The sequence below is a fragment of the Euwallacea fornicatus genome, chromosome 22, assembly GCF_040115645.1.
Source record: "Euwallacea fornicatus isolate EFF26 chromosome 22, ASM4011564v1, whole genome shotgun sequence".
Classification (NCBI taxonomy): Eukaryota; Metazoa; Arthropoda; class Insecta; order Coleoptera; family Curculionidae; genus Euwallacea; species Euwallacea fornicatus.
In genome coordinates this window covers 496,478-515,247 of record NC_089562.1, presented here as the reverse complement: position 1 = coordinate 515,247, position 18,770 = coordinate 496,478, and the positions used below count along the sequence as shown (strand labels likewise).

Genomic DNA, 18,770 nt, shown 5'->3' with positions numbered 1-18,770 from the left:
TGAGGTAATGTTTAAATAATGTATCACTGACAGTGGTTATCATCGATGTTGCTATTCAAACCAGCGGGTGTTTTCCATTCGAAAACGAAATACCCAGACACCAAACCCCCAACCACAGCAAGACAAAGCCACCCATTGAAAGTCATGAAGATCAACATTAAAAAATAGCTAAGAGTACCTTGAACTCCGTAGAGTAGGGTCTGAATGAGATGCGATTTACTCAGTATTGTCAGCCTGATAAGAAAAAACTATAAGTCTCAGTTGTACAATCATGATTGAAAAGTTGGGTCAACCAAATGCGATTGATACTTGAACTTATCAAATTAGCACACCTGTTCAATTAATTTTATGTGTGATAGAAATGCTTTTTTTATAAAGTATTTCAAGTATTAGTCGAATTTATAGAGATCGATTTTTGAATTTTGAAATTGATTGATAGTTGATGCTCACTGTGAGAATCTGTCGTCCCCAGAAGTTTTATTGATTTCCCTAATGTTGATTGCATTTATAAGTAGATGAGTCCTAAAAGATTCCCTTATAAACAGGTGGTTAAACTTATAGAGAATGCAAACCTAAAAAATTTTAAACCTTCATACGTAAACGCCATCGCATAAATGGCGAACATTGAGCCGATTAGACTACCAATAGAATCAAACTTCCAGAATTTGAATAAGACCGTTGCTCTCCTTGAAAAGGTGAACTGTAAAGTCAAGCAATTAAGTTAGAAGAAATGATTTAGGGTGAAGTCTTGAAATCTAAATACTCACATAGGAACTCATGTCCATATCCATCTTCATCTTTTTTTTTCAGATTAAATCACGATCTAGACAATAAAACGATTGTTGGATACCTGTTTGATATGTACAATGTTATCTGAGAGGCTGTCGAGAACTTTGATAAGAAATTGTATTACTTGCTTCGTTAAAGGTTCTATCGTTTGTGATATGAAAGATATTTTAATAGGTGCTATTATCTTCTGATAACATTAATTTAAATATAAAATAATCTATTACAAAATAAAAGGCAAACAAAGGGTGGGCTATCCCTCGTAAAAATTAGATTATGCCTTAAACGGTACTTTCTTTAATGGGTTCTTGACTGGATATTTTAAATATCCCCTGTGTTTCATGGTTTTTCTGCTATTCAAATAATTATTTTCACCTCTAAAATTTAAAGATAAACTAAATTATCTTTAAAAAAAGATTTCAGATTTTGCAGTTAATGTTCAGCTATCCTCGTTGAGATGGCACCACAATACATTTCTTGCCGAATTATAAGCTAACTCATAACTTAATCTATCGTCTTTTAGATGGTGTCCTCGAACATCTGGTTTAACTTGATATCACTTGAATATTTTCATAGCTTGGAGTTGGCAGCCGCACCAGTTTCATCGAAGAAATGAGTTTTTTGATTTTTAAAAATACCTAAATAATAATCGACTATAAAATTGCTTTAGCATTATAAATTCAAAACGAATATAAGCTTTCGAACTTTGATTTTTTTATTTCAAAACTACCTCAATACAATTAACAAAGTATCATAAAAATCCACTATAATAAGACAGTGATAATACTAAATTATTGTTAGCAACTATAGAAAACTTAAGCCCTTATAGTTTTGTGCGCATGCGCAACTGCTACTGAATAAATCCCCGTTGTCGTTTGGTTGCGTTATACATAAACAATAAAATCGTAAATCTGCCGGTCGTTAATCGAGGAGAATCCGATTAGTATTCCTGGGACTTGTTCTGTTTATCCTTTGAGACAAAATGATCGCCCTCAGAAACGAAACGTTTACGTCCTCTGGAAGGAAATCGTGCGATGATTTTGTCGGTCAAAAAGCCCTCATTGCGGCATAGATCAATGAATCTGTAAAAACATGAATGGTAGGTATCGATCTGAAATGTGGAGAATAATTACCTATCCAAAATTACGTAGGCCAAAGGGACATCCATACAAATATCAGGTAGATCGTCGAAAACACGGAAAAAACCCCTTTCTAACTGGTCACGCGTTATTAAGACGCTTGAATCGAACGCTTTCAATAAACTGCAAACAGCCTTCTCGGTTGTTTCGCTGTTCGCTTCCAATGCCATCAAAATGGCCTCGTAAACCAGCTCGTGGTGGAAATGAGGTACCTACAAACAATTTTCAACATATTTCATGATAGTTAAAGACCTCACCTCGAGTTCCTTTAGGCAACGCGACGCTTCCTCGACGTCGCCACTGGAAACAAACTCCTGGAGCAAAAGCGACATCTGCCTAGTTAGCGCCTGTACCGGTCTCAGAGGCCCTCCCACTCCCCAGACATTGTCCAATCGCACCAGTCCATGCTCCATGGACAAAAGAGTATCGGCATGCACCAACGCCTCCTGGAAGTTTTTGTCGTCGCTCTTGCCCTTGATATCGACGATGAAGCGCGGAGGAATGCAGTCGTCGGCGATGGCACGGGCTATGAAATTGCCTGAACAAAAAAGTTATTAGTGTAAAGTATGTGTTCTGTTTAGTTGCGATTTTTTTCTCCTCAATAACTAACTTCAGTTTATTAAAACACTCACCAAGGACAATTGGGGCATCTGGAATATCCAAAATCAAATCATTTAAGTCAGCCAAAAGGTTCTCAAAAGCCTTGACAATGTCAGACTCAGAGAGAACATAGCCATAGAGGTCGGAAATGAGAACAGAAGTGAGTTCCCTGTGAGAGGGTTTGTGGTCCATTGCAATCTCTATTGCTTGTTGAACAAACACATATCGATGATTGGGACTCACAGCCTCCTCCACCGATTGAATCACCTCCTGGATGTCATTGCTTTCAAAGAATTCCAATATAATTGGTTCACACTATAGAAGAACCATTTTAATAAGTAATATTTGGTTTGATTGAATTATACTTTTTTCTTTAAATCCTCACTGGGTAATTCAGGCACAACAGCTTTTAGCTCAATGCCACTAGCGTCCAGCTCAGAATCAAAGTTGGGATCATTGATATCTTCAATGTCTTCCAAGAGTTCAGAACCAGGTTTACCCCAAACTCCTTTGCCTCCAGCACCTCCTTTCTTGGGCAGACCACGCCCATAGCCATTGCGAGAGCGACGGCTATTTTTCCAAGACCTACCCAAAGAGAAGTTTTTAGTAAAAGTAAGGTTTATATATAAAATATTGGGATGTTGGGATATTCCAAATCAACTATAATTACCGAGGTTTATGAACAAACGGTCCCACATTCAAGTTCCCCTCCTTGCTATTTTGCCGATGAACCTTCTTAAGCTTGCGCCTTGTTGTCACCTCAACAGGGGCTGCTGTGGCATTTTCATGGGCTGCAGCCATTTCCCTCTCAACCACCTTCTCAATATCTTCCTCCCCTGACAGAGTATCTATAGCAATATCGCCACGGTCTCTTGCCATGGCGCTCTTTGGTTGTCACTAAGAGGGTCAGTAAAAGGTGATTTTTTGATTGAGTAGTAAGTAGTTATGGAATCCAAAAGGCGAATGCCCTGGAGAAGTTTTCCTGGTGCTTTGAGTTAATCAGGATGAAGATTAGATGGTGATCTGAATTAAAAAAAAATTAAATATATCTTGATAGGTCACATTTTCTACATGTTACAACATGATTTTCCTAGGTAGTAATGAATGTAAACATTGTGGAACTGGAATATCTAATGGTAAAACCTATAAATAAACTGTTTACTAAGCCATGAAATGGCTTGAATATTCAGATTTTTATACTAGAAATCGTAATCGGTATTCTGAGGAGCGAAATAGTAAACAAAAACAAACCCCAGCTGGCACACGAGAGGGACTTAACTAAAAACCATAGAAATCTGCGTAAAATGATGAATTAACTTACCACTAATAGAAATACAGCGAAAAGCACTTGTGAACAATACGTTAGATCAATGTTTTTCTTCCAAATACTGGGTTTTATTCAGAAATTTCACGTAATACTCCTGCGAGACTACACCGCCATTTATACGCCATAAACAAATCACAACTAATCTAGATGGTTGTAAAGTTATTACGCAACATTAGATTGAGAAAAGTAGATAGGGTCTTGTTGTGCATTATAGAGAGAGAGACTGCGCCGACGTGAAGGTTTGAAATGATATACCGGAAACGGAAATTAAGATGACATTGACAAATGAACCGCACTCTTTTCATTTGTAAATTCATATCGAATAGCGTTGACTTAAAATTACTCGATTATTAATATTAATATAATTCAAAAATTGCCTGCTTTTATGTGTGTCAAATGTTAATATGTTTTAATTTTAAATCAAAATTCGACAGAAAACGAATCAGATCTCGAGGTCATTGTGGTTAAAATTCCAAAAATGGCTGCTGAAGGACAAGTGTCAAATTTGCAATGAAATCTGAATAATAAATGAAAGTATAACTAAGAATTTTTCTAGCGAATTACTTCACAAAGAATAATCAATAAACCTTGTTAACTTCCTAAATTAAATGTTCATTGTTTTAGTAAAATTTGGAGTGTTTGATGTCACTAAGAGTTCAAAGTTAGTTGAGATAAAAACGCCACTTTTTATTTTCAAGAATTCATAATTTTGCCATTGCCTTCCTAACTTTGACGTATGTTCTGAAGTCGTCAAAGCTAAGGAATGTTTGTTCTTCAGTTTTTATATCTGATTTCCTAAGCTGGGTTATGATAGATTTATTTTTCCGATTAAATGTGGACTACTATGATTGTTAATAAATTACTTCATTAATTTTAACAAATAATCAAAAGCAAGCTCCCCTTTTAAATTGAGATAAAAAAAACTTCCATACTAATATCATTGTCATTAAGATGAATATAATAAGGCAAAACTTTGCTGTGAAAAAACAAAAATTATTTTCAAAATTAGCGCCCAAAGCCAGTGACAACACCATAAATTCTCAATTGAACCCCCATTTCAAACAAACATCGTATTCAACTTTGCATAAACTGACCCAAACAAAAGTTGGCAATCAAATTATAAACTATGTCAAACTCGGCAATGGTCCCAAAACAATTTTGTGCTTCCCTGGTGCACTTGGAACAATATGGAGCGATTTCAAACCACAAATTGAGGGTTTGGATAAGAACCACTTTACCGTGGTTGCCTGGGATCCTCCTGGGTATGGATCAAGTAGACCACCAAATCGAAAATTTGACCAATGGTTTTATGATCGTGATGCAGATTGTGCCCATGATTTCATGAAGGTACCTAAGATTTTTTTCTCAATTTGGGTGCAAACATTGCGGTTTTAGAGTATTGGTATTGCCAAATATTCTTTGCTCGGCTGGAGTGATGGTGGGATTTCCAGCTTAATATTGACTGCAAAATATAGTACTGTTGAGAAGTTGGTTGTTTGGGGGGCAAATTCTTTTATTACTTCAGATGATATTGCCTTATATGAAAGTATGTTCATAATAATTACAATGCATAAAGGTAAACAAACCTTATCCTAGAAATTCGGGATTTAAGTAAATGGTCAGCAAAAATGAAAGAGCCACTTATTAAGCACTATACTGAGAAAGGATTAACTGTTATGTGGAATGAGTGGTGTGATACAATGGTTAAAATTTATGAAGATGGAGGAAATATTTGCAATACCCATCTTAAGGACATTACATGCCCTACATTGATTTTGCATGGGGATAAAGATCCTCTGGTCCCTCAGGGGCATCCGTTGCATCTCCATGAAAATATTAGAGGCTCTAAGTAAGGAAATGAAATGGTATTTTTGAGATTATATAGATTTTTATATTATAGGTTACATAGGTATCCTCAAGGAAAACACAACATACACTTGAAATATGCAGAGGATTTTAATAAGATTGTTTCAGAATTTTTATTAGATAAATGAGAAAAAAATGTTTATCACTTACTGTAACATTCTTTCTACTTACATTTTAAATAACTTAAATTTCTTAAAATATTGCTGAACTTCCTCTTTTTTATAAGGCTTAACTGCAAGGCAAGTGGGAATATTTTCAGGCTGTTCTATCCACAGTTTATACTTCACACCCCCTTCTTCCAATTTTGTTGTTAAATTGACTAGACTCTGCTCATCAGAAGCTTCCAGCACTACTTTATGCATACTCTCCAAGTTTTTTAAGTACAACCTTGTCTGTTCATCTTCATAAAAGAGGTGTGTAACTGCAGTAACAGCATGGCATGCCTGGGCTAGTATTGCTCCTACTGGCCATTTTAAGTCTTTTAGTAAATCACCACGTACAACTATGTATTGGACTATTGTGGTCATTTCTAGGCAGTTTTTGGTGAGAGCAAATTTAGACAAAATTGGTGATATCAGACTTATGGGCAGTACAATTATTTAGATTTCAGAACTATTCAAAGTTTTTCTATTTAGTTTGGAATAATTGTAAACATTTCAAACGAAAATAAAACATGAATCTGAATAATTGAAATATTAGTAATGACCATCGAATTGATGAGTTTGCGAAGTTTGAGAACATTGATAAGGGGGTGATATGGGAGTGAGGGAAGGCAAGCAACAGACCATGTAGGGTGTGAAGGTATCTTTGATTTATAAAGCAAGTGGAACTGATCGGCACTAGTGAATATTATACTCGCACTAAGTGTCAAAATTAAAATACTAGCAACAAGTGATGATTATTTGCAATGATTGTTTGTCTTGGAAGTCTTAATTTTGTCCCTTATTGCAAGCTTAGTTGATGTGACTTATAATATATAAAAATGTTTTATAGATTTCCAACATTTCTGCCGATTGTTTACATTATCTACATTACTGAGTTCTTAAATCTTTACTCTGGTTACTTCGAAAATTCGTAGGTAGAAATGTGAATGTCATTGCCTTCCCCCTCCAATGACTTTCCGCCACAAGGGGCAAAACGTGAAGCTACTTCGTTCTGTCATTTTGTAACATGGCCGGTCCATGTGGTTTTTGAGTGCGAATATTTTTTTGATTTTCCATTGAAAACAGTCGATTTCCGTGTTGAAAACTAGTTAAAAATGAAGCTAAATGTGTCCTACCCAGCCACAGGCTGTCAAAAACTCTTCGAAGTCGTGGATGAACACAAAATCCGTATATTCTTCGAAAAGCGCATGGGTCAAGAGGTGGAGGCCGATCCATTAGGCGATGAATGGAAGGGTTATGTATTGAAAATCGCAGGAGGAAACGACAAGCAGGGTTTTCCCATGAAGCAGGGTGTGTTGACTAACTCCCGAGTGCGATTGTTGCTTTCCAAAGGGCACTCATGCTATAGACCAAGGAGGAATGGGGAACGCAAAAGGAAATCCGTTCGGGGCTGTATTGTAGACGGAAACCTGTCCGTATTGGCCTTAGTAGTAGTTCGCAAGGGTGAACAAGAAATCCCCGGTCTTACGGATACCACAGTGCCCCGCCGCCTTGGACCCAAACGAGCCTCTCATATCCGTAAATTGTTCAACTTGAGCAAGGAAGATGATGTCAGACAGTACGTAGTAAAACGCCCATTGCCCTTAAAGGAAGGCAAAAAACAAAGATACAAGGCCCCCAAAATTCAACGTCTTGTAACTCCAGTGGTTGTTCAGAGGAAACGTCATCGTTTGGCTCTTAAGAAGAAGAGGTGCTTGAAACGCAAGGAGGAAGCTGATAACTATGCGAAGTTGCTGGCTCAGAGGAAGAAGGAGTCTAAAGCTCGCAAAGAGGAGGCCAAAAGGCGCCGTTCTGCCAGTGCAGAAAGGCGCCTTGGTGCTTGATCTGTTTTCTCTGGTGCTGACTAGCGAAAGCAGGTCAAGTACCCATAGCAAATAAGAAAAAATATTCTTTTTTGCTATTGGAACGTTTCTGAAAATTCTTATTAAAAATGTGAAATTTCAGAAAAAATAAATCTTTTAAGTATTTATTGTTTATTTATTTAGGACTGTATAGGTAAACAAGTGCAAGTAATCAGTGAAAGTAGTTGTTAGCAAATAATGATAACAATGCATTTGTAAATAGCAGATTGTCCTTGTATCTATAGTGCAAGTTAGACATTTGTCACTTGTGAACACTTGTTTTTTCACAATCTCATACAAAAATGAAAAAATTACCCGGCACAAACTCTCACCCCAATCAATGCAGCGAAAATTTGACGCTACTTTAACTTCGCCATTACAAAACAGGATGTTTCATAATGGCCTATTGGGTGATGCTTTTGATATTAGATAATAATATATTGTAAATTATTATCGAAAGTTGCTAGTTTCGATCCACGTATTATGTAATTTTTTTAAATCAGAGTGTTTCGCTGTCTTGTAAACATTCATTTTTTTGCACAGACGTGTGGTAAGATTCATTTTCGCGAATTCTGTCTCCATTTCATATGTTTACTGTCATAATGGATCGTGGTAAAACTATTACATTGAATTTTAACCTAATTTTCGACTCAATTTTACTATTTGTACACATCCAACATTTTGTATTTATTTAAGTAAATAACCCAACGTTGCCACATTTCCCTTGACTAGCAATTTGTTTATTTTGAAGGGTATTTTTTTCTCCTCCTCATTAATCTGAAACAAAAAGAGATAAAGATGTATTTTGGCGTTTAGTGTAGAAATAAACGTCAAAAGTTTTAGCTACTCTGACAGTACTGACATGCATTTCAAAAATTTTACATTAATATTTGTGAGGCAGGAATAGAACACTTAGTAAAGTGGTCTAGTTTTTTTCAAAGTTTTTAGTTTTCTATTAGTTTTAATTCTCGGAATAATCTCTTTAGCGGGAGCCATATTAGTCTAGTAAACCAATTCAAAAAGCCACACCTATCAACTCCAAATAACCGGGCAATCAGTGAATTCATTTGTAGTATTGTTGATTAATGTTGAACATTTGAAAGAGAAAGGAAAACCTAATTTTGAACAATTAATTGCCTGCCTGCGAGATATATTTGTGATCTGTGAAACAATTGTAGCGCAAAGGGCACATTCAATTTTAGTTTACTTTTACTTTTTTATTATAAAACAGGTGAGCAGCACACTTTCTAATAACTCCTAACTTAAGTGAGGAAAAGTTAACTCACTTATTATCATCATATTGTGCCAATTTAATTAATTATTTTTACGCCATAAACATTTCCAAGAAGTGATTTAATTGATTAGTTAACTATTGTTCTATATAGTTATTACATAATATTTGGTTCTTCTAATTTTACTAAGGATATTTTAACCACAATAATAAATAATTTTATCTCTTAGTGTGGTGAGATTTGTCCATGTCATAAACCAGCCATATTTGCTTGAAAGAAATATGATTACTTGAAGCCTTCAATACAATTGCCATTCATAATTTATCAAATTAACGGGTCATCATATATATCACTCATTGTTTAAAAATTTCAATAGAGACCAATTCAAAGTTATTAAGCAATATTTGATAAGGTTTTTGGGTGGATAAGTCCTGAGGTTAATCCTTAATTTTAGCAGTAATGAGTAAAAGCATGGATACCCATCACCACATGGCTGAAGGCCATGATATGATGAACCATCAAGGCAACACTGCGATGCCCACAGATCATGTCATCGGTCACCAGGACCACTCAGGGCACAGCATGGGACACTCCATGGATATGATGAATATGTGGGTAAGTTAAATTAAAATATGTGCATTACTTTTCTATTAATTTATTTTGTGTCTAATTAGTTTCAGTTTTCCACAAATGCTACAGTTTTATTTGAGCCGTGGCATTTTACCACAGTAGGTGGCCTTATAGGAAGTATGATAGGAATTTTCATCATGGCTGCTTTGTATGAAGGCCTAAAATATTACAGGTAATAAAAGTCAGTGTTTTTAGTCCAAAAATAACTTTTAAAACTTTCATAGGGAATTCTTATTTTGGAAAACCTACAATTCCCTGCAATACAGAGCTGTGTCCCTGCCAGATAAGGCACCCAGTGTTATAGAAGAACCTCAAGTTGTTCAGTAAGTATTACATTATTTTAATGGTTATTTATTTCTGCACTTTCACCCATACTAACTGATATGTTGAGACAGTGAAAACTGCATAAATTAGAGTGGTTTCATGTGCCAAAAATTATGTTTGTGGATTCACTAAAAAAGTTTATTTCATGCTATACATTTTTTTTTTCATTTTTTTTTTAACAGTGTCGTTGGAGAAGTTGTCCACAAACAAGCGTAAGTTTATTTTCCTTCTTTGGGATGTAGCTTTTTCATTTCTGTACATGTATGTACCTTATAGTAAACCCTTCAATTGAGTGTTTCCTCTTTACATTATCCTTGGTAACTTTACTTTTAGCACCATTTTATTAGATGTTTCTAGATTGGTTAGTGCGTTGTTCGTCGCTTTAACTCCCTTTTCTACTTTAATGTGAAATAATAAACCTTACTCTGGGCATGTCGTCGTTGTTAATTTGAAGAGGGTTGAAGGAGGAATAAACTTGGCATGTGTCTATCTTCTTTAAAAGACTTTCATAAAAAAAAATTAATTAATATAGTAGCTTTTTTTATATTAAAATCCAAAGCCAAATTAGTCTTTTACTGCAAACAGACCTTCCTGAGCTTAACACATCCTCTGCTCTAGACCCTATTTAGCAAAACTGCACAATTAATTTTGTTATCAAGATTATGAGACAATCTCTTTACAGGCCCTCAATGCTTAGCAAAATCCACTTCTACCAAACATTTCTGCATATGATCCAAATGATCCTCAGCTACTTCCTGATGCTGATCTTCATGACGTACAACGTATGGCTGTGCATGGCTGTCGTTTTAGGGGCCGGAGTCGGCTACTTTCTTTTCGGCTGGAAAAAATCGGTCATAGTTGACGTCACGGAGCACTGTCACTAACAAAAAAAAAATGATAGACGCAACATACGGTATTAAATATGACGTAACTTTATTATGGAAGGTGGAGGACCATTTCAGGAGGGAATTTGCCTGTCTTTTCTTTAAGCGGACGATAAAAGATCTGATTTTTTTTTACAGAAGGATCCCACATATCTGCCTCCCAATTAAATTCCTTCTCCCCAAATAATATTTTGACATGACCTATCATACCTATCCAAATTTCAATGATAAGAAACTCTCCAATGAGCGTTTCTATACTATTTTCCTTTAGCATATAATTGATATACCCATTTATATATTTCGTGGAAAGTGGTAATTTCCCAAGGAAATCTATACATGGTTATCATTCTTGAAGACAAAGTCGGCCCCCCGCGGATTGTTTTCAGCCATAATCTCGCGGGTTCATTTAAGGTCTAAATTTGGTTTAAATATTAAGAGTAATTTGTTATTTTTGTTGTTTTTTATGTATTGTTATAAATGAAAATATATTGTCATGCCAGAATGGGGTGTTTGGACTTGAAACAATTGATTTAATAATAGTAAATGTGTATGTATATTTATGCAAGAAACGACGTGACAAGAAATATTAGATTGATACATGTATATAAGTGATTTTATATAGTACTTAGGTACATGATTTCAGGTAAGTACCTACATTAGAATACAGTTTAAAAACATCCAACTATATACGTATATACCTAGATTTCACTACGCACTAATCGTCACAGTATAAATCTCTGAAATACGGGTATAAATAAATTTTAAAATACATAGATTTATGTAAATTGCGTACATTATTCTCTTAGCAGTAGAAAGGCCTTGCAACCTTAGGTGATAGTGCTTAAGATTGGACCACAGTAACAAATCATAACAAAGATCAACATACTATCGGTTTTATGTATATTGGGCGCATTCGCCTTGATGTCGAAAAATTACTTAGTTCATACCTATGGTAATATCGTTCTCTATTTCGATATCCTATATTCTCATGATATTCATAGAATATAGTGTTAGTTTTTTCAGCATTCCAACCGAAAATATTCCCACTGAAATGTGTATAATACCAAGAGCATTTGCCACAATACTAAAAAATATATGTGATGGGAAAGCTCTCTTTTCCAAAAATAGAGGTGGGCAGAGATATGAAAGTGTGCTATGTATCGTAGTTATTTTTTGGTTGAATGAAGATACTCAGTTACACACAGTAAAATAAATGAAATTTAAACAATAATCACAAAGTTTAAACTAGAACATTTTTTTCTTAACAGCAGTAAATCTCTCCATGTATGCATCATACCCTTCAATATTGGCCAGATCTTTGAGCTCAAATAAATTTCCCTCTAGTGCGAGATTTGAAACCTTACTCTCAGCCAATAATTTTGAACTAATAGCCCCTAAAGTTAAGCAGTTTTCTTGCAACCTTAATATTTTAAGTCTGGGACAATTGGCTATTTCTGGAGAAAGGCTTGATATTTCGTTTCGATTTAAGTTTAATTCTGTCACAAATAAAGAAGAAATTTCACCAGGAATAATTGAAATAGAGTTGCCAGATAAATCAAGCAAATCCAAGTGCTTAAGTCCACAAAATATGCTAGGAAGTTGCTTAAGCTGGTTGTTGCTCAAAATTACTTGCTTCAAATTAATCAAATTGGAAAATGTTCTAGGCAATGTAGACAAACTGTTATCACTAGCGTTAAAAGTTTCCAGTTTGGTCAGCGCCCCTATTGAGTCAGGCAGTTTGGTCAGCTTGTTTTTGCTAAGGTTCAAATGTCGCAGCTGCATGAATTGACTAATTTCCGGGGGCAAAATCACGAATTTGTTGTCCGAGAGATCCAGTGTCCTCAAACATCCTTCTAGTTGTTTGAAACCAGGTGGAAACTGGTTGAGTTTGCCCGGGGAAACCTTCAAAACACCAGTTTTCTGTGCGGTTTCAATGTGTTGTTTCAAGCCTGAATTGCCCATTATACCTCTGCCAAGCAGAAAAAGCGATAAATTTGGTTGAAGATGTTCAAATTTTACACTTTGTTATCGTTTTTACTTAAGAATCATCACTAGGGAGAATTTAATGGAATAGTTTACCATAGGGGCTTTTAAAGGGCCTTACAGATGTAAACAAAGATAGTGACGTTTGCCGTTATAATATGACATTAGAAAAAACCCCTAATTTAGCTAGGGATTAAAATTGGCAACACAGTAAGTGGTGCTAGTGCTAATGTGGGTCTGTTTTATTTTTTTGTTTATTAATAAATTAGAAATTTGTATGAAGCATTATTTTAATTTGAGAAATCAATCTATTCCACCTAATGTTGCAGTATTTCCATTGATAAAATAGTGCCTTCTTATTGTACTCAAACAGCCAAACACAAAATGTGTACATATTGTATTAAGAGACAAATGATATATATCTTCCAAGAGGTCCATTAATTTTTGTTACTTCTCTATTATATGATCACAAAAAACGAAAGTTACATATTTAATTGACATTCAATCGTTTCACCGTAAGTTATCAAAATTTGTTATTGACTTGGTCTACGTGACTTTTCAAAAACACGGGTCAACAATTCAAAGCAAAAAACCCGCCGCTCCCTTTGCTACTTTGAAAACTGTCAAAAAAGACGAGCATTATACAGTGCCGGTCTTCCGTACTGTTTCTGTGATTTTATCAATTGAGAAGAGACCATTATTTCCCTGGAACCCTAAATTATCCTGCTTAGCGAATAGGGGAATTGAAGGCAACTAGAAGATATCCTTGTCTGTATTATATTTTGAAATTATGCCAAACACTATTGAAATCGAGTCTGCTTTCGAAGCGGCGATAAGGTGAGTTGATTTAGAAATATAGGAAAGAATGTTTTATTTTTCAATAAAACTGCACTTTGAAAACATTTAATAACGAAATTAAATAGATCAAATCATGATTTCAACAGTTAACCAAATGTTACCATTTAATTAAGACTGTTCTGTTTCTTAGGTTAGAATTCATGATTTATATGTATACATATGTATATTGTAACTCGAATTAGTTTCTCTAAATATTGTTAGTACATTTTTTTGTGTCATTAATTGTTGCTAGTTACTTCTGATTTGCTTTCAATCACTAGGTTATAATAGTGCAAAAATAAATATATTTTTTTAGATGTTTGTTGTAATTTTTTTGTCACCAATTTAGTGAACGTAAATTTAAAACACGAAAATTTTACATTTTTTTTAGTTAGACAAATGAAGTACTCAATGAAAAGATTAAAGAAATTTCAGCTCCCCTTCCCTCACAGTGATTCACTTTACTGCTCAGTGGGCTGACCAATGCCCCCAGGTCAATGACGTGTTAGACACCCTAGCCCAGCATCCTGAGTTCTCAAAAGTCCAATTTTATGAATGTCCTGCAGAAGAACTAAGCGAATTATCTTTGAAATATCACATAGAAGCTGTGCCTACAGTAATTTTTTTCCTGTCAGGCAGGCAAATTGATAGAGTGGACGGGGCTGATGTGGCTCAAATAACTGAAAAAGTCAAGCAGCATAACCCTACTAGTGAGAAGTTGGCGTCGGTGGAAGACCGGCTGAAAAGCTTAATTAATCAGGCCCAGGTGATGTTGTTTATGAAGGGAGATAGACAGACTCCAAGATGCGGGTTCAGCCGGAAGATTGTCGAAATTTTGAATGAGACGAAGTGAGTATTTGAAGTGTGTTTTTGCATTGAGTCATTGTTGGAAGTCATTGCAGAGTTCCTTATGAGACTTTCGATATCTTGCAAGATGAAGATGTGAGACAAGGCTTGAAGGTTTATTCAGATTGGCCTACATATCCCCAATTATATGTAAAAGGGGAGTTGATTGGAGGTTTGGATATTGTGAAGGAGCTGCTGAGTAATGGGGACCTTGTAGCGACTTTAAAGGGAGATGAAGACAATTAGAACTGCAAGTAACATTATTTCCCTAATTTTTTGTTTGTTTATTTAGGATATCAATTCCTGTTTATTATTATTATCATTATTAATATAAAACAAAATTAATTAGCGTTTCAACTTGTGATAGGTCCCAAGTCTTGTACCTTCCTTGTGGGCAGTAAAATGGCTGCCACAACCAACACTAAAGAATAACATTTTTTACCTGAAAGTAACTCCAATGCTCACACTTACCTAAATGATTAATTGCAAAAAATATGAATATATAATCGCAGTAATTGTAGTATACAATGCCCACTAAGTTTGACCCTATCATAGCCCCCATTCTCCCAAACATAAGGGAAACTGCTAATGCCATTGCTCTGATACTCGTTGGGTATAAATCTACTGCAAAAGCATTTACTACTCCAATCATAGAAGATATGAGCAAATAGACTCCACATAAAGTTAGAATTGTTTCATAACCAGAGACATATTGGGCCACCAATCCGCAACATGCAGTCACCACAGTGCTTCCTATCAATATTGTCTTTTTTCCTATTTTGTTTATGAAACTTCCTATAAGAATGTATGCAATTCCTATCCCACAGGCTATTAACAAAACTACAAGGAACACGTGGGTGTCTACAAAATCGTCACAAAAGTCCTATAAAAAACTTGCATGGCGTTTTATAGTTATTATTTTAAGATTCGTTTTTACCTCTATTAATGTAACGTTATTATCGCTTCTCCAAAATAATGGTTTATAAGGTAAAAAGTAGGATTTTTGAAGCCTCAAGTTGTTTTCAGTGCTTTCGCTGCCGCATAAAGTTACTCCTGCTTTTGTCAAGCTTTCTACCTGCTTTGAGAGGGTGTTCAGTATCTGTGGAAACCATAAAGATAGGGCCGAGGCCCTAAATTCCAGAAATAAAATTGTCTTTGATTATTGACCAACACTTACGATAAAAAAACCCCAAACTGCAGATAACAAATGAGCACTGTTTTAATAATGTATCCCCGCCCAAACAAAGTTGTAGTTTGAGCCCACATCATTTGAAAGAAATTTCCATTTTTCTCCATTTTTTCAATTACAATTTCGTCCATGATTATTGTGGATACCGGGTATTCGTGGGATTTTTTGCCAGTGTTGTAGACGAACATTTTAGTGAGGATTTTTAAGGTGTGGTCGTGTTTACCTCGCGACAACAGAAATTTTGGACTGGAAAACAAGTTTTTGGAATTGTATAATAATTTAAATTTGATAAAATGGGGAACCTTTCAGGCAATAAAGACAAAAGGGCAGCTACTATTAAGCTGGGGATTGCGTAGGCAATGAGGAGAAGTCTCCAAGGCCGAAAGTCAATTCCTAGTCCTTCAACGTGGTAGCTCCATTGATGCGGTAATATCGCCCAAGCCATGCCTTCGAATATTTTTGATAAATATTTACAAGTGATATTTTGAAGATTTTACAGTAACCTCAAGTAACCCCAAAATTACGATTTTAAATGTATTTTGTTTTGTCGAATATCATGTCGAAGATAAAATTGACGTATCAATAAAAATATACCACAGCTTTCGAGCTAAAGAACTTCTAAATTTATTGTTGGATTTTATTGAGTTTTTAAATGTAATTATAGGTCCTATTTTAAATTCTTATATCAAAATTTGAATAAACTGGGCAGAAATAGACATTTTATTACACCTAATTTAGATCAATTGAAATGGGAAATGTTATTAATAAATAAAATTGAAATGTTGCCTTCTTACAATAAATAAAAAATAATATTTAAACGTGAAGAATTTGGCGAATTTTGTCCAGAAGTGTATTTCCTGAATCAGGATTCAGATATATTGAGTGCACCAAAAAACAATATGTTAGTTAGGAATATGACATTAATACGATATATTTTTTAAGTGCAAAACTAATCGATAAAAGGCTCCAAAATTTAGTGAAAAAAGTCTACATGGTGCAATTCTTAAAGAATGTCGAAAAATCGGGCAATGAGTTTAGAAGTTATTTAAGACCGCAGTTCTAACATACTTTTAGTAGTGTAAACACACTAGACACAATTGTACAGCAGTGTATTTACAATTGTAACGAATGGTAAATTTTTTTTTCGTTATTGAAATATCACAATTGTCTGTTCAAATTTAAAATGGTAGCCCTCATATTTGTTGTAATTCTTTATTTCACTGGCTTGGCAGAAAAGCCACTTATCTAAAAAAATTTGCAGGAATTAAAATACTTTTCAATGTCTAGGCAGTAAATAAATAATTTCCAATCTAGACTTTAAAAGTGATACTTTGTTGCCTGTTTTTTCTAATTAACTCTACGTTTTTTCGCTCTATCGTTAAAAGAATAAATATTTATTAATTTATTTTAAAATTTGCCTTCTTCACTATTTCGTCAAGAATATTAAAGTTTAACGAAATATGCCCAACGTGTGGATATAAAATATCTTCTAAGTGATTTTAAAATGTACAGGTCGTCGATGCATTCTCAAGGATATTATTCATAATTAACACATTTTTAATCAATTCCCCTTGTCAATGTTATTATGTTATAAATATTCTAATTTCAAGAAATACCTTTATTCTGGGACGCTTTAATACTGAAAAATCATAGTTCCGGATTATCGAATTGAATTTGGTGCTTAGTCTTATCAAGAAACTTATTTATATAAAAATCCCAACATGAGCTCTTGCATCATTCCACAAGTAGAATTTTTAACTCTTCAATGCTTTTAAAGCAGCATTATTGCGCTTTCACCGTTTTGCCATGAACACTTTTTGATATAACAAAATTGTTTTATAAAAGTTCATTATGAAATTTGTTATTTGGAATTTTTACTTCGAAATCAATAGTTTCTTACCAGGAATATACATTTGTCCGACAGCCACAAAAGAGCTGACCCAAGTAATAACTTTGGGCCTGTATCGGTTATCGTGAAATTCTCCCGCAAATGGATATATGATGGAAGAGGCTCCACCAATCCTGTAATACATTACAATGTGCATTTTTCTACTCTCACGTAAAGTACAATATAAATTCCATCAAAACCTAGGCATCATTGTTTTCCCCATGTTTATGTATGTACTTTAAATCAGTTTTATAGGTGTAGGTTTAATTAAGCCACTTATTGCACATAAAGATAAATAATGGAAAACACTCCTCAAACATAAATAGCGGACTTACAGTGCTCCGTTCATATACCGTAGCAAGATTAACAGCCAAGTGGCCGACACTATGCTGCACCCCAATGTAATGAGAGAACTAGTTATTAGGCAGAAAACTAGAATATTTTTTCGCCCATGTGCGTCTGCCATGAAACCCCAAAAGTAGGATGTCGTTATGATTCCCAGAAATGTAATGGAGACTAAAAGTCCTTTGCTGGAAAGGGATAAATTCAAATCGCATTGGGCTGCGGGAATTATGAAGGACATATTCATGCTCTCCACTATGACGCACATGAGGCATCCTCCCGTTGCCAATATTACAAAGAGGTTGTACTTGCCATAGCCTAATTAATTAATTATTGATTTATGGATTTATTGAGGATTTATCTACATACCAGTTAAAGTCACAGCCTCGCTGTATAATTTGGTTTCTTTCACCACTTTCATTGGCTCAGTTGACGCCATATGAGGTTGCTCATATAAGACTGTCGGTCTATGTAAAATATGCGAGAGTTTTAAATAAATGTGAATGTAATCTTTATAACTTGTATAGCAAGGTCTTTGTCAACAAAAAAACGCAGTATCATAGTTTGATTACGATCAACTCAGTCATTGTGGCACCCTTGTCTTTGCTTATTATTCAAATTATTTAAGAATATGATTCCCAGCCCTTAAAGTGTTCCTGTTTCATTATCAAGAGGGAACTGAATTAAATTATATTATATATGAACTTTTGTCAATTTAAAACAGTAAAAATAATATGTCAGAATTCAATTTATGTGGTGTTTTACTTTAAACAGCAAAAATTGAATAAATTACGTTCTTATTATATGAAATAAGTTGCTTAAAAAAAGGCTCTATTACGGCACTGGTTCAACTTCCTAATTGGATCCTGTCCTACACATTTTTGCAGAGCAA

The 18,770-nt window shown here is 34.7% G+C and overlaps 9 protein-coding genes across 13 annotated transcripts; 4 read left to right on the top strand and 5 right to left on the bottom strand.

Moving 5' to 3' along the window:
- Positions 1-5: 5 nt before the first annotated feature.
- LOC136346091 (high affinity copper uptake protein 1-like) lies at positions 6-968 on the bottom strand. Its single transcript, XM_066294949.1, has 4 exons — positions 768-968; positions 573-700; positions 451-522; positions 6-234 (listed from the first exon to the last, which is right to left on the bottom strand). The coding sequence occupies exons 1-4, from the start codon at positions 795-797 to the stop codon at positions 24-26; spliced, it is 441 nt and encodes a 146-aa protein (XP_066151046.1). The 5' UTR covers positions 798-968; the 3' UTR covers positions 6-23.
- A 510-nt stretch (positions 969-1,478) lies between these two features.
- On the bottom strand, positions 1,479-4,056 carry Pdcd4 (Programmed cell death 4). Of its 2 annotated transcripts, none has more exons than XM_066294935.1 (7): positions 3,847-4,056; positions 3,196-3,422; positions 2,891-3,110; positions 2,558-2,840; positions 2,183-2,463; positions 1,920-2,137; positions 1,479-1,868 (listed from the first exon to the last, which is right to left on the bottom strand). In XM_066294935.1, the coding sequence occupies exons 2-7, from the start codon at positions 3,402-3,404 to the stop codon at positions 1,727-1,729; spliced, it is 1,353 nt and encodes a 450-aa protein (XP_066151032.1). In that variant the 5' UTR covers positions 3,405-3,422; positions 3,847-4,056; the 3' UTR covers positions 1,479-1,726. The 2 variants fall into 2 exon arrangements, with proteins under 2 accessions (XP_066151032.1, XP_066151031.1); XM_066294934.1 differs by having other exon boundaries at positions 3,196-3,548; positions 3,847-4,055.
- Positions 4,057-4,194: 138 nt separating this feature from the next.
- On the top strand, positions 4,195-5,873 carry LOC136346084 (valacyclovir hydrolase). The gene is made up of 4 exons (XM_066294938.1): positions 4,195-5,199; positions 5,248-5,398; positions 5,449-5,701; positions 5,753-5,873. Exons 1-4 carry the CDS (start codon positions 4,804-4,806, stop codon positions 5,844-5,846), a joined length of 894 nt encoding a protein of 297 aa, XP_066151035.1. The 5' UTR covers positions 4,195-4,803; the 3' UTR covers positions 5,847-5,873.
- Positions 5,787-6,245, bottom strand: LOC136346092 (putative peptidyl-tRNA hydrolase PTRHD1). The gene has a single exon (XM_066294950.1). The coding sequence runs from the start codon at positions 6,243-6,245 to the stop codon at positions 5,886-5,888; it is 360 nt and encodes a 119-aa protein (XP_066151047.1). The 3' UTR covers positions 5,787-5,885.
- A 619-nt stretch (positions 6,246-6,864) lies between these two features.
- Positions 6,865-7,849, top strand: RpS6 (ribosomal protein S6). The gene has a single exon (XM_066294941.1). The coding sequence runs from the start codon at positions 6,977-6,979 to the stop codon at positions 7,703-7,705; it is 729 nt and encodes a 242-aa protein (XP_066151038.1). The 5' UTR covers positions 6,865-6,976; the 3' UTR covers positions 7,706-7,849.
- A 727-nt stretch (positions 7,850-8,576) lies between these two features.
- Ctr1A (Copper transporter 1A) lies at positions 8,577-11,295 on the top strand. Of its 3 annotated transcripts, none has more exons than XM_066294946.1 (6): positions 8,577-8,954; positions 9,413-9,570; positions 9,630-9,757; positions 9,810-9,908; positions 10,092-10,121; positions 10,592-11,295. In XM_066294946.1, the coding sequence occupies exons 2-6, from the start codon at positions 9,415-9,417 to the stop codon at positions 10,791-10,793; spliced, it is 615 nt and encodes a 204-aa protein (XP_066151043.1). In that variant the 5' UTR covers positions 8,577-8,954; positions 9,413-9,414; the 3' UTR covers positions 10,794-11,295. The 3 variants fall into 3 exon arrangements, with proteins under 3 accessions (XP_066151043.1, XP_066151042.1, XP_066151044.1); XM_066294945.1 differs by having other exon boundaries at positions 9,410-9,570; XM_066294947.1 differs by lacking the exon at positions 10,092-10,121 and having other exon boundaries at positions 8,578-8,954; positions 9,410-9,570.
- A 27-nt stretch (positions 11,296-11,322) lies between these two features.
- On the bottom strand, positions 11,323-12,925 carry LOC136346087 (leucine-rich repeat-containing protein 57-like). The gene has a single exon (XM_066294942.1). It carries the CDS (start codon positions 12,753-12,755, stop codon positions 12,039-12,041), a length of 717 nt encoding a protein of 238 aa, XP_066151039.1. The 5' UTR covers positions 12,756-12,925; the 3' UTR covers positions 11,323-12,038.
- Positions 12,926-13,374: 449 nt separating this feature from the next.
- Grx3 (Glutaredoxin 3) lies at positions 13,375-16,095 on the top strand. Of its 2 annotated transcripts, XM_066294944.1 has the most exons (4): positions 13,375-13,613; positions 14,049-14,462; positions 14,516-14,709; positions 15,958-16,095. In XM_066294944.1, exons 1-3 carry the CDS (start codon positions 13,567-13,569, stop codon positions 14,703-14,705), a joined length of 651 nt encoding a protein of 216 aa, XP_066151041.1. In that variant the 5' UTR covers positions 13,375-13,566; the 3' UTR covers positions 14,706-14,709; positions 15,958-16,095. The 2 variants fall into 2 exon arrangements, with proteins under 2 accessions (XP_066151041.1, XP_066151040.1); XM_066294943.1 differs by lacking the exon at positions 15,958-16,095 and having other exon boundaries at positions 14,516-14,804.
- LOC136346078 (synaptic vesicle glycoprotein 2A-like) lies at positions 14,720-18,352 on the bottom strand. The gene is made up of 8 exons (XM_066294932.1): positions 18,248-18,352; positions 17,872-18,196; positions 17,549-17,670; positions 15,951-16,095; positions 15,637-15,894; positions 15,397-15,589; positions 14,931-15,342; positions 14,720-14,880 (listed from the first exon to the last, which is right to left on the bottom strand). Exons 1-8 carry the CDS (start codon positions 18,315-18,317, stop codon positions 14,813-14,815), a joined length of 1,593 nt encoding a protein of 530 aa, XP_066151029.1. The 5' UTR covers positions 18,318-18,352; the 3' UTR covers positions 14,720-14,812.
- Positions 18,353-18,770: the final 418 nt, after the last annotated feature.

Coding starts and splice junctions, on each gene's coding strand:
- LOC136346078 (XM_066294932.1), bottom strand. CDS start 18,317: ATGGCGTCAACTGAGCCAATGAAAGTGGTGAAAGAAACCAAATTATAC. Junction 18,197..18,247: donor CGAGGCTGTGACTTTAACTG/GTATGTAGATAA, acceptor TTAATTAATTAG/GCTATGGCAAGTACAACCTC. Junction 14,881..14,930: donor TTTTGCAATTAATCATTTAG/GTAAGTGTGAGC, acceptor GTTATTCTTTAG/TGTTGGTTGTGGCAGCCATT.
- Ctr1A (XM_066294946.1), top strand. CDS start 9,415: ATGAGTAAAAGCATGGATACCCATCACCACATGGCTGAAGGCCATGAT. Junction 9,571..9,629: donor TGGATATGATGAATATGTGG/GTAAGTTAAATT, acceptor GTGTCTAATTAG/TTTCAGTTTTCCACAAATGC. Junction 10,122..10,591: donor GAAGTTGTCCACAAACAAGC/GTAAGTTTATTT, acceptor ATCTCTTTACAG/GCCCTCAATGCTTAGCAAAA.
- LOC136346087 (XM_066294942.1), bottom strand. CDS start 12,755: ATGGGCAATTCAGGCTTGAAACAACACATTGAAACCGCACAGAAAACT.
- Grx3 (XM_066294944.1), top strand. CDS start 13,567: ATGCCAAACACTATTGAAATCGAGTCTGCTTTCGAAGCGGCGATAAG. Junction 13,614..14,048: donor GCTTTCGAAGCGGCGATAAG/GTGAGTTGATTT, acceptor AAGAAATTTCAG/CTCCCCTTCCCTCACAGTGA. Junction 14,463..14,515: donor GAAATTTTGAATGAGACGAA/GTGAGTATTTGA, acceptor AAGTCATTGCAG/AGTTCCTTATGAGACTTTCG.
- LOC136346091 (XM_066294949.1), bottom strand. CDS start 797: ATGAAGATGGATATGGACATGAGTTCCTAT. Junction 701..767: donor ATATGGACATGAGTTCCTAT/GTGAGTATTTAG, acceptor TTGACTTTACAG/TTCACCTTTTCAAGGAGAGC. Junction 235..450: donor GGGGACGACAGATTCTCACA/GTGAGCATCAAC, acceptor TTTTCTTATCAG/GCTGACAATACTGAGTAAAT.
- LOC136346092 (XM_066294950.1), bottom strand. CDS start 6,245: ATGACCACAATAGTCCAATACATAGTTGTACGTGGTGATTTACTAAAA.
- Pdcd4 (XM_066294935.1), bottom strand. CDS start 3,404: ATGGCAAGAGACCGTGGCGATATTGCTATAGATACTCTGTCAGGGGAG. Junction 2,841..2,890: donor GTGAGGATTTAAAGAAAAAA/GTATAATTCAAT, acceptor GTTCTTCTATAG/TGTGAACCAATTATATTGGA. Junction 2,138..2,182: donor GTTGCCTAAAGGAACTCGAG/GTGAGGTCTTTA, acceptor AATTGTTTGTAG/GTACCTCATTTCCACCACGA.
- RpS6 (XM_066294941.1), top strand. CDS start 6,977: ATGAAGCTAAATGTGTCCTACCCAGCCACAGGCTGTCAAAAACTCTTC.
- LOC136346084 (XM_066294938.1), top strand. CDS start 4,804: ATGAATATAATAAGGCAAAACTTTGCTGTGAAAAAACAAAAATTATTT. Junction 5,399..5,448: donor TGATATTGCCTTATATGAAA/GTATGTTCATAA, acceptor ACCTTATCCTAG/AAATTCGGGATTTAAGTAAA. Junction 5,702..5,752: donor GAAAATATTAGAGGCTCTAA/GTAAGGAAATGA, acceptor TTTATATTATAG/GTTACATAGGTATCCTCAAG.